Source organism: Colletotrichum scovillei (assembly GCF_011075155.1).
Source record: "Colletotrichum scovillei strain TJNH1 chromosome Unknown Contig00001, whole genome shotgun sequence".
Lineage (NCBI taxonomy): Eukaryota > Fungi > Ascomycota > Sordariomycetes > Glomerellales > Glomerellaceae > Colletotrichum > Colletotrichum scovillei.
In genome coordinates this window covers 2,804,271-2,816,892 of record NW_023336259.1, presented here as the reverse complement: position 1 = coordinate 2,816,892, position 12,622 = coordinate 2,804,271, and the positions used below count along the sequence as shown (strand labels likewise).

At 55.6% G+C, this 12,622-nt stretch overlaps 6 protein-coding genes across 6 annotated transcripts; 3 read left to right on the top strand and 3 right to left on the bottom strand.

Annotated features, from left to right (window-relative positions):
• Nucleotides 1–81: 81 nt before the first annotated feature.
• On the top strand, nt 82–1,718 carry HER10_EVM0001897 (uncharacterized protein). The gene is made up of 3 exons (XM_035471630.1): nt 82–692; nt 804–1,090; nt 1,201–1,718. The coding sequence occupies exons 1-3, from the start codon at nt 146–148 to the stop codon at nt 1,501–1,503; spliced, it is 1,137 nt and encodes a 378-aa protein (XP_035338024.1). The 5' UTR covers nt 82–145; the 3' UTR covers nt 1,504–1,718.
• Nucleotides 1,719–3,353: 1,635 nt separating this feature from the next.
• HER10_EVM0006125 (aldehyde dehydrogenase) lies at nt 3,354–5,883 on the top strand. The gene is made up of 2 exons (XM_035483002.1): nt 3,354–4,956; nt 5,010–5,883. Exons 1-2 carry the CDS (start codon nt 3,771–3,773, stop codon nt 5,417–5,419), a joined length of 1,596 nt encoding a protein of 531 aa, XP_035338411.1. The 5' UTR covers nt 3,354–3,770; the 3' UTR covers nt 5,420–5,883.
• Nucleotides 5,884–6,215: 332 nt separating this feature from the next.
• Nucleotides 6,216–6,947, bottom strand: HER10_EVM0003730 (uncharacterized protein; the record flags this gene model as incomplete). The annotated part of the gene is made up of 1 exon (XM_035473394.1): nt 6,216–6,947. The coding sequence occupies one exon, from the start codon at nt 6,945–6,947 to the stop codon at nt 6,216–6,218; it is 732 nt and encodes a 243-aa protein (XP_035338210.1).
• Nucleotides 6,948–7,415: 468 nt separating this feature from the next.
• HER10_EVM0008546 (uncharacterized protein) lies at nt 7,416–8,410 on the bottom strand (the record flags this gene model as incomplete). Its single annotated transcript, XM_035478063.1, has 2 exons — nt 7,416–8,261; nt 8,390–8,410. 2 exons carry the CDS (start codon nt 8,408–8,410, stop codon nt 7,416–7,418), a joined length of 867 nt encoding a protein of 288 aa, XP_035338664.1.
• Nucleotides 8,411–8,817: 407 nt separating this feature from the next.
• HER10_EVM0011302 (ribosomal protein L17) lies at nt 8,818–9,991 on the top strand. Its single transcript, XM_035480737.1, has 2 exons — nt 8,818–9,246; nt 9,373–9,991. The coding sequence occupies exons 1-2, from the start codon at nt 9,031–9,033 to the stop codon at nt 9,778–9,780; spliced, it is 624 nt and encodes a 207-aa protein (XP_035338906.1). The 5' UTR covers nt 8,818–9,030; the 3' UTR covers nt 9,781–9,991.
• An 80-nt stretch (nt 9,992–10,071) lies between these two features.
• On the bottom strand, nt 10,072–12,406 carry HER10_EVM0004624 (uncharacterized protein; the record flags this gene model as incomplete). The annotated part of the gene is made up of 3 exons (XM_035474260.1): nt 10,072–11,371; nt 11,430–12,188; nt 12,246–12,406. 3 exons carry the CDS (start codon nt 12,404–12,406, stop codon nt 10,072–10,074), a joined length of 2,220 nt encoding a protein of 739 aa, XP_035338284.1.
• Between the last annotated feature and the right edge of the window lie 216 nt (nt 12,407–12,622).

Genomic DNA, 12,622 nt, shown 5'->3' with positions numbered 1-12,622 from the left:
ATGTGGCTTGCTGGGTCGCGTGTGGCTGGAGCTTGATCCAAAAATTTCCGGGGACAATTCCCAACTGGCCATCTTAGCAGAGCGCGATCAATTCCAGGAAAACCAGCATTGTCCTCTGGCCAATGTAAACGGAACCACGCCCAACATGGCAGCAACAGGGCAAGCATTCCGACTCTGCGTCCGCAGCAGTCGTCGGGTACCATCGACGCCGCGCATCGCCGCAGCCCGCACGACGACGACGGCGACGACGACCCAGAGACGAGCATTTACCGCCAGCACCACGCAACAGGCACGGAAAGAACGCGAAGAAATCCATGAAGACCCGTACGACCGCAAGCGCGAGACCGTCGAGGAGCTGGTGGCGCGCCTCAAGCCCGAAGAGGTGAAGAAGCTCGAGAGGCTCCAGAAGCAAGACCCCGAGTTCCAGTCCATGTCCGTGGCCGAGTCCTTGAAGGCGCGGATTGCGAAGCAGAGGCCGCTCCCGCCGTTGAGATCGTCGAAGATGCCGAGGATGCCGGTTCAAAGGAATTCGTTCTGGTACGATGACGATGACCCGACGGCGCCGATAGATCCCGCGTTGGAGGAGTTTGAGGAGGACGACATCACGCCCATGGCGCACGGGAAGCTGGACGAGATTCGCGAGTACAGACATTACCACCGCATCATGGCGTGGGAGATGCCGCTGCTGTCCAGTACGTTGCAATTCCCATTTCTGCTCCTCCCTTTAGCTCCTCAGAACCCCCCTTCACACTCCTTCTCCACATGGACAGAACGAACGATGTGCTGACTACGGATCCAAACAGAGCTCGCCAAGCCTTTCGAGCCACCCAAAGAGGACGAGGTGCTGCGCTTCCGGTACACGTCGTACATGGGCGAGCACCACCCGGCGGAGAAGAAGGTGGTTGTGCAGTTCTCGCCGGCCGACCTGGGCCTCACCGACGTGCAGGCGGACAAGCTCCGCAAGCTTGTCGGGCCGCGGTACAACCCCGAGACGGACGTGGTCAAGATGAGCTCGGAGAAGTACGAGCACCAGGCACAGAACAAGCGCTACCTCTCCAACTTGGTAGACGACCTGATTGCCAGCGCCAAGGTAAGCATTTGTCTCCACGATTTCACGTGCATATACGTCCCCGATATACGCTTGCCAAGTCAAATTTTGTTACAAGAACCAAGGACTAACAATGGAAAACTCTACAACAGGACCCCAAGGATGACTTCAAGGACATCCCCCTCGACACGCGGCACCACGTCTTCAAGAACAAGCCCAAGTTCCCCAAGGAGTGGCGCATGAACGAGGAGCGCCGCAAGGAGCTCGACGGTTTCCGCCTGCGGGCGCTCGAGATCGACGCCGGCAAGCTGGAGGAGGGACAGGTCATCGACGGCACGGAGAAGATTGAGCAGTTCCTCGCGGCGCCGCCGCCCGAGACGGAGGGCAAGGTGGCCGAGATGGTGGCTGTCCGGGGCCGTGGCGGTAACAAGCAAAAGGGTCTCGGCCGCCGGTAGAGGATTAGATCGTACTTGCACCATCACCCACTACCACTGCTCGGCTTGAGTGCCGCAGACTCGGTGTTCCTCTTGTCCAAGATCTGTTTTGTCAGACTTGGTCGGGGGCGAACCAGAAACCTTGTGTATGACTAGGCGGCGTGGTCCCGTTTATGGGACTTTGGCCTGCCCTTGTAACATCTCCATGTATACATCCGTGCCAGATCGGACTTATAGAAATTCAAAAACAACGGTGGCTTGCGTTTGGATGCCTGTATCAATGTTATATGATGTGACAAGTCAAGGCTTTCTCGTTCGTCGTGGCTTGGTTGTAGGATAATGCCGGCTGATGAGAAGAGCTTGTCAAGCACAGGCGGGAACCACGAATTGCTGACAGCATCCTCTTATCATTTCAATTGTGCCATAAGCTTATAAGACCAGAAGCTTGTACTGACGACCAAAAAGTTTGAGGGTTACAGTCCCTTCTTTGGCACATCTATTCTCGTCTGATTAATAAACAAACCGGCCCCCGTCAATGTCATTCAAATATGCATATCTCGTTGAACAGCAATCCGGGATGGAACCCACCCGCTTTCCGTGGCCATGTCTATTTTGCCCAATCGACTTTTAGAGAAACAATGGGGTTAAAATCATATTCAGTGCACCGACCGACAAAAAAAAGGGGGGACCTCCACTAGACATGAGTTGGGAAAATAGACGCGCCTTTTCAAGGACAGGGATTGCTTGCGTTTAGTCAGCCGCAATTGATTGCAACTGTGTTGAGTGATGATGCCTCGGCAACTTTTTTCTATTTTATTCCCCTTATGTCCTGCTCACCATTTTTTTTGCAGGCACGGCAGGCCAGGACCAGATCGTGCAGGTGCAAATGGGCAGGGGGTGGCGCCCTGTACCTATGTGGGGAAGAAACGGAGCAGCGGGATTGGCGAGCGGCGGCGCCGTCTTGGGTGATCCCGTCTTAACCAAGTTAGCCTGGCGCGACCTGGCTAGAGCTCCCAAGCTTTTTTTGCCTCGGACTTTAGCTAAGGAAACCTCAAAGCTCAAGCATGCGCTCGTCAATCTTGTTAAGTGTTATCTGACATGGACCGTGAGGATGGACGGTTCACCTGAAGCTGTTGGCCTCTTCGAAAGGTTCTCTAGCTTGAGCAAGGAACAAACTAGAGAAGAACGAAGAGCTTCCATGACCACGACAGCAATAATCATCTATGGAAAAGATAGAGCGGTTGGCAGATGGACCACAGCGCAGGACATGGACAGGATGGGACGGTGTCCCCGTCGCAGCCCGCTCCGTCGGGACATCTATGCCTCCTTTCCCTGTCCGTCCTATTATGCGGCGCCATTCGGTACGGATCAGTCGTAGCCCTTTCTACCTTTAATAAGGTATACCGTGAAGGGGAAAGGAAGAAGGATAACAGTGCTGCTGGGTGCCGTTCACATGCGTCTAGCGCACCGCACCGTTCCCGTAGCTTCCCTGCCCGCGCCTTCTTGGGGAAACGAGTTCGTTTCCAACGTGCAGTGCAGCGCATTTGCCTCCCTTCCCCCTGCCTGCACTCACCAGCGTTCACCTTATCCCGTCCCCTCTCTTTGCTGTACGGGTCAGACAAGTAATACATCACCACTCGCACTCGCATCATACAAGTCCCGCCATCAGCCATTGCACCCATAATACTGCAGATAGTTCTTTTTCCGCGTCACCCACGGGATAACAATATTGCTGGTCACATCCCAGAAGTGAGGATTCGACAACCACTGAACAATTCAGCAAGTCCCAAGGACCCGGTTGACCTTTTCCTACATTCTCCTTAATAAGATACATCACCTGTTATGCCACTCATGCGCCGAGGTTTCTAAACCCGGAAGTCCCTGCCCGCACATTCAAGGTGCCTCTCTACCTTGCTACACGGTACCTCACTTCGCGTACGTACTAAGGTACCTATCCATTACACCCACGCGACACGGAGGCCGAGCACACGGTGGAGCTCTGTCGCATCCATCACTTTTCCCCTACAAAGCTACCGACGCCCTCTGCATCGGCTTGGCTGCTGATATTTGCTACTCGGACTACATAAGTCGAGGCAACCCTTACAACTCTATCTACCACCACCAACACCACCTCCTCTTCTTTTCCGCGACCCCGAATCCCGACCATTGCCAACTTCCCCTCACGAACCTCTCCTCTCCCTAGGTCCGGTTCATCGCAACAAAGGAAGTCCAGGAAAGCAGCACCGTCCCTTACACACTGAAGAACCGCACATCTCAACGCCATCAAAATGTCGCTCGCAACCGACACAAAGATCGCCGAGTTCACTCACACCTCAACCGACGACATCTACCGCCTCACAGACACCATCCGCGCTACCTTCCGCTCTAACAAGACCAAGGATCTCAAGTACCGCACTCTCCAGCTCCGTAAGCTCTACTGGGCCATCAAGGACTATTCCCCACAGCTCTGCGATGCCCTGCGCAAGGACCTGAGGAAGTGCAAGCACGAGGCTGTCCTCTCCGAGGTTGACTGGTGCGCCAATGACTGCCTCTACATGCTCAAGAACCTCAGCAAGTTCGCCGCCGAGGAGAAGTGCGAGGATGTGCCTCTCACCTACGCCGCTTTGAAGCCGCGCATCCGCAAGGAGCCCCTGGGCATGGTTCTCGTCATCGGCGCCTTCAACTTCCCCGTCCAGTTGACTCTTCTTCCCATCATCGGCGCCATCGCCGCCGGCTGCACCGCCGTCCTGAAGCCTTCCGAGAGCGCCCCGGCCACTGCCATGGTTTTGACCAAGATTTTCGAGGTTGCTCTTGACCCAAAGGCCTACACCGTCATCAACGGTGCCGTCCAGGAGACTCAGGCTCTTCTCGACGTCAAGTGGGACAAGATCATGTACACGGGCAGCACTGCCGTCGGCAAGATCATCTCCAAGAAGGCCGCCGAGACCCTCACGCCCGTCACCCTCGAATTGGGTGGTCTGAACCCGGCTTTCGTCACCAAGAACGCCAACGTCAAGCTCGCCGCTCGCCGTCTCATGTGGTCAAAGTGCCTCAACGCCGGCCAGGTCTGCATTTCTCAGAACTATATCCTGGCTGACCGTGCCATCGTCGAGGAACTCATCCAGGGCCTCAACGCTACTTACAAGGAGTTCTTCCCCAGCGGCGCCAAGAACAGCCCTGACTTCTCTCGTATCGTCAACAAGAAGTCTTTCCAGCGCATCAAGAAGATGATTGACGAGACAAACGGAAAGATTGTCATGGGTGGTGGGTTGGACGAGGACCAGCTCTACATTGAGCCTACCGCCGTGCTGGTCGATTCCATGCTCGACTCCGTCATGAAGGATGAGTCTTTCGGTCCAGTTTTCGCCATCATGCCTTATGATACCCTCGACGACGCAATCAACATTGCGAACCAGGTATACAGGACGCCTCTGGCGCTCTTCGCTTTTGGCAATGATCAGGAGAGCAAGCGAAGTAAGTAAAGCCCATTGTTTTCTAGACAGGTTACTATACTAACTTGCTTCAAGTCCTCAACGAGGTGACTTCTGGCGGTGCCACCATCAACGACGGCTTCTTCCATGCCTCCATGTCGACTGTCCCCTTCGGCGGCGTCGGTGATTCCGGCACGGGCAACTACCGCGGTCGCGCGTCCTTTGACGCCTTCACCCACCGCCGCTCCGTCGCGCAGACTCCCACGTGGTTGGAGAAGTTCATCCGTGTCCGTTACATGCCGTACTCCCCTAAGGAGCTCAAGCGCCTCCAGGGCATGACAAATGACAAGCCCGACTTTGACCGCAATGGTATTCAGGTCCGCGGGCTTGGTTACTGGGTCAAGTTGGTCTTGGGGCTCGGCGCGAAAGGTGCTACAGGTGCGTTGTTGAGATGGGTCTTGGCCCTGGTAAGTATGTACACCCTAACCCAGCGAAGGCGTTCTTAGGACTTTGATCGGATGAAGTTATGGGTTGCAAGAATGAGTTTCAAACACAAAGAGCGTTTATCACACTTCACCTCCGCTGTTTCGTCTCTCTGGTACCCAAACACACTTTCCCAAGTGCGATTGTCACTGTGTTTTTTTCTTACCAAAAAAAAACCACAACCTCACCACAACACATGCCCTCGCGCACCCTTTTTCTTTTGATTGTAAGTTTAGTCCCCCTTCAGATATGACCGGCCTTGGAGAGATATTGGGGGGCATGCGAAAGAAAAAGTTTCGACTTGTCGTTGGACACACTCGCTTGGAGTGAAGGGACTCATGTTGCTGGGATGAAAATAGGGGGTGTGAATGTAAGGCTTAGAGAAGCCTTGGTCCTATCCCTCATCTCAGACACAGTCTGACGGTACTGTGCTATATACCATTTCCTATACGTTATGCGATAGTAATGTGAAGAAGGCAAAAAGGATGCCTTTGACGTTCGTTAAATATTGGCATGTTCGTGATAAGAGATTTGAGATCCTGCGTCATCAGATGAAATTGATATATACGGCGATCGAGGTTATTACTTTCGTTGCATGACGCCCAGTGTTATTTCTTCTTGAGTATTATTATGAAAGGAGGGAAAACAACTTCATCGCCGTGGAGAAGAGGGAATCGTTCTAAAAACGAAGCAAAAGCTTAAGGGTTGTCGAGGAAGATTGGATTACCACCAGCCACTTTCTAAACCCCTCAAACCCCTGCCCCCTACGCTTCCAGAATGTGACAACACGGAATTGAGCCCTGACTTATTCCCATACAATTACCTCGCAGTACCAACAGGAACACCCCAAGACCTCCTCGCCAGCTCAACGGGTACATTCATCTCCAGCGTATCACTCATTACCACCGACGTCTGCGCGTGGGGTGCTTTGCTGACTGCCGGTGATGAGTCCGGATCAAAGTAGCCCGGCCTAGCGTCCGACCTCTCCCTCTTCCTCCCCCTCCTTCGCTGTCTCTGACTACCTCCCAGGAAGGTCGAGGAGACGATGGATGAAAGCGTACTTGATCTGGAGAGACTGCGCGGCTGGGAAGGGGCTCTGGTTTGCCGTTTTTCTATTCCGTTCAATGATGTCGTCTCCAAAGTAGATGGCTTCCCAGCATCGTGGCCTAGAATCCCCGTCACCTGTTTTTCCTTGCCTTTCTCCCTGGTCTTGGGAACATCCAGCCCCTCATGAACATCGTCACCACCACCACCACCCGCAACATCCAGATTCCCCTGCTGCATAGCCGCACTCCGCTTCCTACTGCGGCGACTCGGCTCATCCTCGGTATTCGACACGGCAGCCAGCGCCGCGGACGCAGGGCCCCGATCCTTGGCGAGCCATCGCGCGTCCCGGTGCGCCTTATAGGTTCTGAAGCCGGCTTGTGCTGTGGCGTCCCCGTCGACAAAGCGTTCGAGGAAAAGTTGGAGGCGGTCGCGGAGGCGGATGAAGATGCGGGCGGGGGTCGCTCGCGGTCGTTGGCGTTGTGGGCATGACTGGCTGGTGTTCATTGGGTGCAGATGCTCCTACTTGGAGTCGACAGTGGCGTTGGAAATCTCAAGTCTGTGAAGGGGTGATCTACTTTTCGACATGAGCGTATGATCGTGGGCGAGGTTGGAAGACGCTGAGCTGTCTTGTCCTCCGCGAAGCTTCGATTTTCTCGATCTCGTCCACCGTTCCGCGAGCCCCCCCTGAATGATATAATCTATAGGCAAATGAGATCTGAGTAAAAAATGACCCGGCTGTACCACGCACACCTGTCCATGTCCCACTTCCGCCCGCGGGCGCCAAAGAAGAAGACTGACGATTCCACAAAAAAGAAACAAAAACAAGAGGCTTGCCGTTTTTCATTCTATATGTGTGGTCTGGTTGGTAGTACAATAATCCCACCATCCGCTCTCCTCCCGCCCCCCCCCTCAATCCCGCGTCTGTCAAGTTGACGATCGGGAGAGAGAGGTGGTTCAAAAAACCGCGGCAAATCAAATACCCCGAAGCTGCGTATTATCCTGCTCGTCCATCTTGCGGTACCGCTCCGCCAGCACCTCCTTGACGCTCTTGGTCAGCCCGCTCGGCTTCTCATACCGCTGGTGCAGCGCCTTCTGCACCGGCGTCGTCGCAGGCGCCACCGCGCCGTCGGCCTTGATGCTGACCTTGTCCTCGGCCACGCCCACCGCCTGCTTCGCCGCCACGAGCACCGCCTCCCCTTGGCGCCGTCCCTTGTCCACCACGTCGCCGACAACGGCCTTGACCTCGGCGGCCTTGCTGTCGACAATCTTCTTGGCCTCGGCGGCTTTCGCGTCGAGCAGCTTCTTCGCCTCGACGGCCTTGGCGCGCGCAGCCTCCTCGGCAGCAAGGCTCTTTTCCCTCGCGCGCTCCCACGCGCTGCGCGCCTCCTTCTTGACCTCCGCACCCGACGCCTCCGCAGCGGCAGCGCCCTTCGCCGAAGCCTCCTTGGCCAGCGGGACGGCGCTCTTCTCGACGGCCTGCTCCGCCTCGCCGGCCTTTTCAATGGTGCCGCCCCAGAAGCGCGCGGCGCCGCTCTCGAGACCCTCGCGCACCTCGCCCCAGTCGGTGCGCTGCGCCCAGCGGACGGCGTTCTCGACCTCACGGTTCCAGCGGTCTTTGGCGGAGGTGAGGAGCGTCTCGCGGTCCTTGACGGCCTGTTCGGCGCGGGTCAGGGGCGGGGGGATGCGGATCTGGGGCTCGAGGAGGGAAGAGAGGACGTGGTGTTGGGTGCGGAGGGTGTGGGATTGGCTTTCGCGGTTGCGTTGGTGGGCGAGGACTGTGAGGTAGGCTACGCCTAGGGTTACGGTTACACCGCCGGTCTGTTTGATGAGGTATGATAGTTAGCTATACGATATGCCAATAGTACGTGTATAAAATCTCCGTCATAGGTTTCTGGAGTGCAAGAGAAAGAAAGAGAGAGAAAGAGAGGATGAGGAGTGTAGCGTACGAATCCAGTGGTGAAGCCCATGATGGCTGTTGATCCAGTCCAAATGCGACGGGCGCAATTGAAGACTGGGATTTGATATTATGGTTCCTCTCCGTAGATTGTATTCGGCTTCAAGGTTTCATGATGCAATTGGAGCAAGCACGTCGTAGGAAGTCGAACCGAATTGGCGTTGTCGCTTGTCACTGAATTGACCTCCGAGAAGCGGGACGGGCAGCTTCGGTGCGGAATGACGTTAATTAATCGGGCTTGCGAGCGAGCGAGCGACTTTCAGCCTCCCCGGGTGGATTTCGGCGACGGGCAGGGGTCAAGGTGCCTTAGCATCTGGCGGCAGGAACACTGAACTACAGTCCCCGCCTAATTGTCCCTCTAAGCCAACCAGAGGCTCCGAAGCACCCTGCGCCAAAAATTTGGGAGACGACAGCCGACGGATTGCAACGAGCGACTCCAAAGGGCTATCAGCACGGCTTTTTGGACGATCCAATTCGATTCGATAGCCTCAAACTGCTCCGAAGTCCACCGACCTGTTCACCACGCAGAGCAGCTGTTCCCGTGCAGCCTACAGACGAAAACGAAACCAAACGGGTTGCTCCCGCCCACTTCCCTCCCTCAATTGAGACGACTTCAACACATTCACAGCAGCCATGGCGGGAGGTCTCACCAAGTACAGGCATCTGAGCCGCAACTCGTCGGCACGACAGGCCCTGCTTCGCGGCCTCGTCACCTCCCTCGTCGCTCACGAGCACATTCACACCACCTTTGCTAAGGCCAAGGAGGCTCAGCGCCTCGCTGAGAAGCTCATCACCTACGCGAAGCGCGACAACGAGGAGACGAGGCGGAAAGCTCAGGCGATTCTCTACGTGAGTTGGACAAACCACCCCTGGTGGTCTCGGCAGCTCTTCAAGATGGAAGAAGCTACTGGTCCCCAAACAGAGACGGAGGTGCAAAAAGAACAAACCGAAACTGACAAAAGGACGTAACATTAGACACCCCACGACCTCCTCCCCAAGCTCTTCGGCGAGCTCCGCACACGCTACTCCGAGCGACCGGGAGGCTACACGCGCGTGCTGCGCACCGAGCCCCGAAGCACCTACGACCAGGCGCCCTCCGCGATCCTCGAGCTCGTCGACGGGCCCCGCGACGTGCGCTTCATGATGACGGCCAAGGCCGTCGCCCACGACAAGGACTCCGGCCACCGCAGCACCGACCTGACCAAGAAGAACGTCGCCAAGGTGACGAGGTACCGCAAGGACGGCAAGACGGCGTTCGACGACATGGTGGCCAGCTTCAGGCTGCTCACGGCCCGGTCGGATGCCAAGGCGGCGAAGAAGGAGGAGTTGTTGGAGGGAGCCAAGGTTAAGGCTAAGAAGGTGAAGGCCGCCAAGAAGGCGTAAAGCCGAGTCGAGGCTTTTGTTTTGATGCGATCTCAGTCGATATAGGAGATCTGTCGTCTGCCGGATAGGGGCAAAAACTTTGCTCAAAGCAGAGAGAACGATGTGGCGTGAGAAGAAAATGTAACTGATAGGAATGGTGTATTATCAAGAGGGAAATACCTGGCCAGTCTATAGATTACTGTCGTGTAGGGTATACATGTATACTACGGAAGCTCCAAAAAAAGATAACTTTTGAACGTCTGCCATGATGTGGCAGCAAAACACATCTATCTTGCGCTCTTCTCCTTTTTCTTACACAAAATCAAAGGTATCGCCCTTCTCCTGGATCATCTTGCCTACGCGCTGCGTACCGACCACGCGCTCCAGCTTCATGACATCGTACTTTGAGAACATGATGCGCACGGTGCCTTGGCCAGGCTCGATTCTCATATCCTGCTCGCTGCGCGCGAGGTAGTCGCCCGCGATCTCGCGGTAAAAGATTGGGTTGTCCGGCAGGCCGTACATGATGACGCGCTGGACGCCGCGGATCGGCGTCCGCCGGAAGTGGTGCGCTCGCTCCGTGTAGAGGAGCACCTTATGTCGGCCTGTCATGAAGTGGGAGCGGGCGCGCGAGGCCTCGGGAACGTCGGCGTACTCGGAGATTGTGCCAAAGGAAAGGGCGGCGACGGCCGGGTTGGCGGAGAAGTAGTTGCGCACGCGGACGAAGTCGAGGTACGAGGGGATGAAGATGAGGGTGCCTGAGGTGTCCCTCGCGCGCTTGATGAGGGAGGGGAGGATGGCCGAGACGAAATAGTCGAAGCGCGCGTCGGGCTCCTTCTCGAGAGAGCGGCACTCGAAGCGGGAAAAGGTCTGGCGGGCCTTGATGCCGAGCTGCGTGAGGACGCCCGGGTAGTCCGCCTGGAAGCGGACCTTGCCGGCCCAATTGTGGCACTGCGTGCGGAAGAGTTCGGTGAGCTCGGGCGTGTTGAAACCTGAGAGGACGATGGTCTGACGGAAGTATTTTGCCTGGTCGTCAAGGTACCAGCTGCGCACGCGGCCAAAGTCGCAGCCGTGGGCGTCCTTTGGCTGGAGGTTCATGTGCTCGAAAATGTACTCGACGTGCTCCCAGTTCTGCATAAGCTGGGCGTCGGCCTGGTCGACGACAACCATCTCGATGGAGCTGAGAAAGTCGTAGTCCATCTTCTTTTTGTCCTCGTCGGAGCCGATGGCCATGCGCAGGCCCAGGGGACTGGCGAGCAGGATGTCCGAGTTGTAGAATTGCGAAAAGTACTTGACGGTCTTGCGCGTGAACTTCATACCGATCCGGAACATGTCGTCGTCGTTGCCCTCGAAAAGGTCGCGGAAGTCGGCGGGCTTGTCGTCTCCGAATTTGACGTCCTCGTCGGTGTACGCATCGTCGAACCGCTTTCTGTTTTCCCGCTGATCCGGCGCGCACATATCCTCGATTGTGTTTGCAATTGTTAGGCAGGATTGTCTTGTTGGCAGTAGGAATAGGATCTTGGGGCGCGTGAAGCCCTGATCTCTGAGCTCGAGATCGGCATTCTCTTCTCTCGAGAGTTTGTAGTTGTTCTTGATGACTCTGTCTCTGGTCCTGTTTGTATGTAAGCATTTGAAATTCAAGGCAAGTCACCTCCAGGTAGGTCCCTTACTTGAAGACGTGGTTGACGGCGTGTAAGCATACAAGCTGCCGTAAGCCGTTGGAGTTCTGAGTGTTTCGGTTATCGTACAACACGTCGTTGTAATTGAATATCGTCGGAGCAATCGCTCGTTGCAGCGTATCGAGTGAGCCAATCTTCTTCGAGGCGGTCTCCCGCAATTTTTGCTTGAGCTTGAGGCTATCCAAGCCGGCGATCGGTGATGGGATCGTCGGGGCGTCCGTTCCTTCCGCTTGAGGGTACGTCACCACGGCCTTTGAAACCTTGGACATTGTCCGCTTGAAAGTCCAGTCATTCTTCTGGATCGCCTTGACTCTCTTCGCCGTCACATTTTCGTCAGGGGTAGCGAAGTGGTTGTCGAATGGATCTGAGGCATCGACGTCGTCTTCATCGTCGCTCTGCTCCGCTTCCTCTTCCAAATCAGCCATCGGGTCTTCAGCCTCCTCGACCCTGTCAACATCTTTGTCCTCCTCCTCGGCCTCATCGCCATCAGACTTAGAATCGCTTCCAGATCCAGCTTCAGACTCAGACTCGGACTCAGACTCGGCCTTGGCGGTCGCTTCTGATTTGCCGCTCTCGAGCTTCCGTCTTTTGGCACTTGGTTCTGAAGACTCCTTAAATCCTTGGAGGAGCGCCATGTAAGGCCGTGTGTTTTGGGGCTGCTCATCTTCATCCTCATCATCAGACATGGAGACATCAGAATCCTCCTCTGCCTCAGAGTCTCCCTCTTCTTGGGACTCATCATCTGAAGACCTGACAGTGTTAGATTTTCATAATTTTTCACAAAATGTTCGGGAAGGTTAAACATACTCTTTTTCTTCCAGACGCGCAGTATCAAACCTTCTGCCTCCTCTTCCTCTACCTCGGCCTCTTGCGCCTCCTCTCCCTCTTGCACCTCCTCTGCCACCACCACGGGCACCGCCTCTGCTTCCTCCCCGGAATCCGGCCCGACCTCTACCTCTGGGGCCCATGATATCTTACGATCTGTCACTGAAGTTCTGCGTGAACATAGACAGCAAGATATAAGCTTTCAGAAGAAAAAAAGGGTTAAAAATGTTGTTCACTGAAGCAAAAATCATTCACTTGGTCGACGGAAAAAATGTTGTAAGTCGGCCATATGAGCCTTGCAGAAAATCCCACACTAGTCACTAGCCACAGCGGGGCACTTCCGCCACAGAGGCCGTTAT

What these genes read in the sequence shown, in the direction of transcription:
- HER10_EVM0001897 (XM_035471630.1), top strand. Translation starts at nt 146, where the DNA reads ATGGCAGCAACAGGGCAAGCATTCCGACTCTGCGTCCGCAGCAGTCGT. An exon ending in GGAGATGCCGCTGCTGTCCA is followed by an intron (nt 693 to 803) that starts GTACGTTGCAAT and finishes GGATCCAAACAG; the next exon opens with AGCTCGCCAAGCCTTTCGAG. An exon ending in ACCTGATTGCCAGCGCCAAG is followed by an intron (nt 1,091 to 1,200) that starts GTAAGCATTTGT and finishes ACTCTACAACAG; the next exon opens with GACCCCAAGGATGACTTCAA.
- HER10_EVM0006125 (XM_035483002.1), top strand. Translation starts at nt 3,771, where the DNA reads ATGTCGCTCGCAACCGACACAAAGATCGCCGAGTTCACTCACACCTCA. An exon ending in TGATCAGGAGAGCAAGCGAA is followed by an intron (nt 4,957 to 5,009) that starts GTAAGTAAAGCC and finishes ACTTGCTTCAAG; the next exon opens with TCCTCAACGAGGTGACTTCT.
- HER10_EVM0011302 (XM_035480737.1), top strand. Translation starts at nt 9,031, where the DNA reads ATGGCGGGAGGTCTCACCAAGTACAGGCATCTGAGCCGCAACTCGTCG. An exon ending in AAGCTCAGGCGATTCTCTAC is followed by an intron (nt 9,247 to 9,372) that starts GTGAGTTGGACA and finishes ACGTAACATTAG; the next exon opens with ACACCCCACGACCTCCTCCC.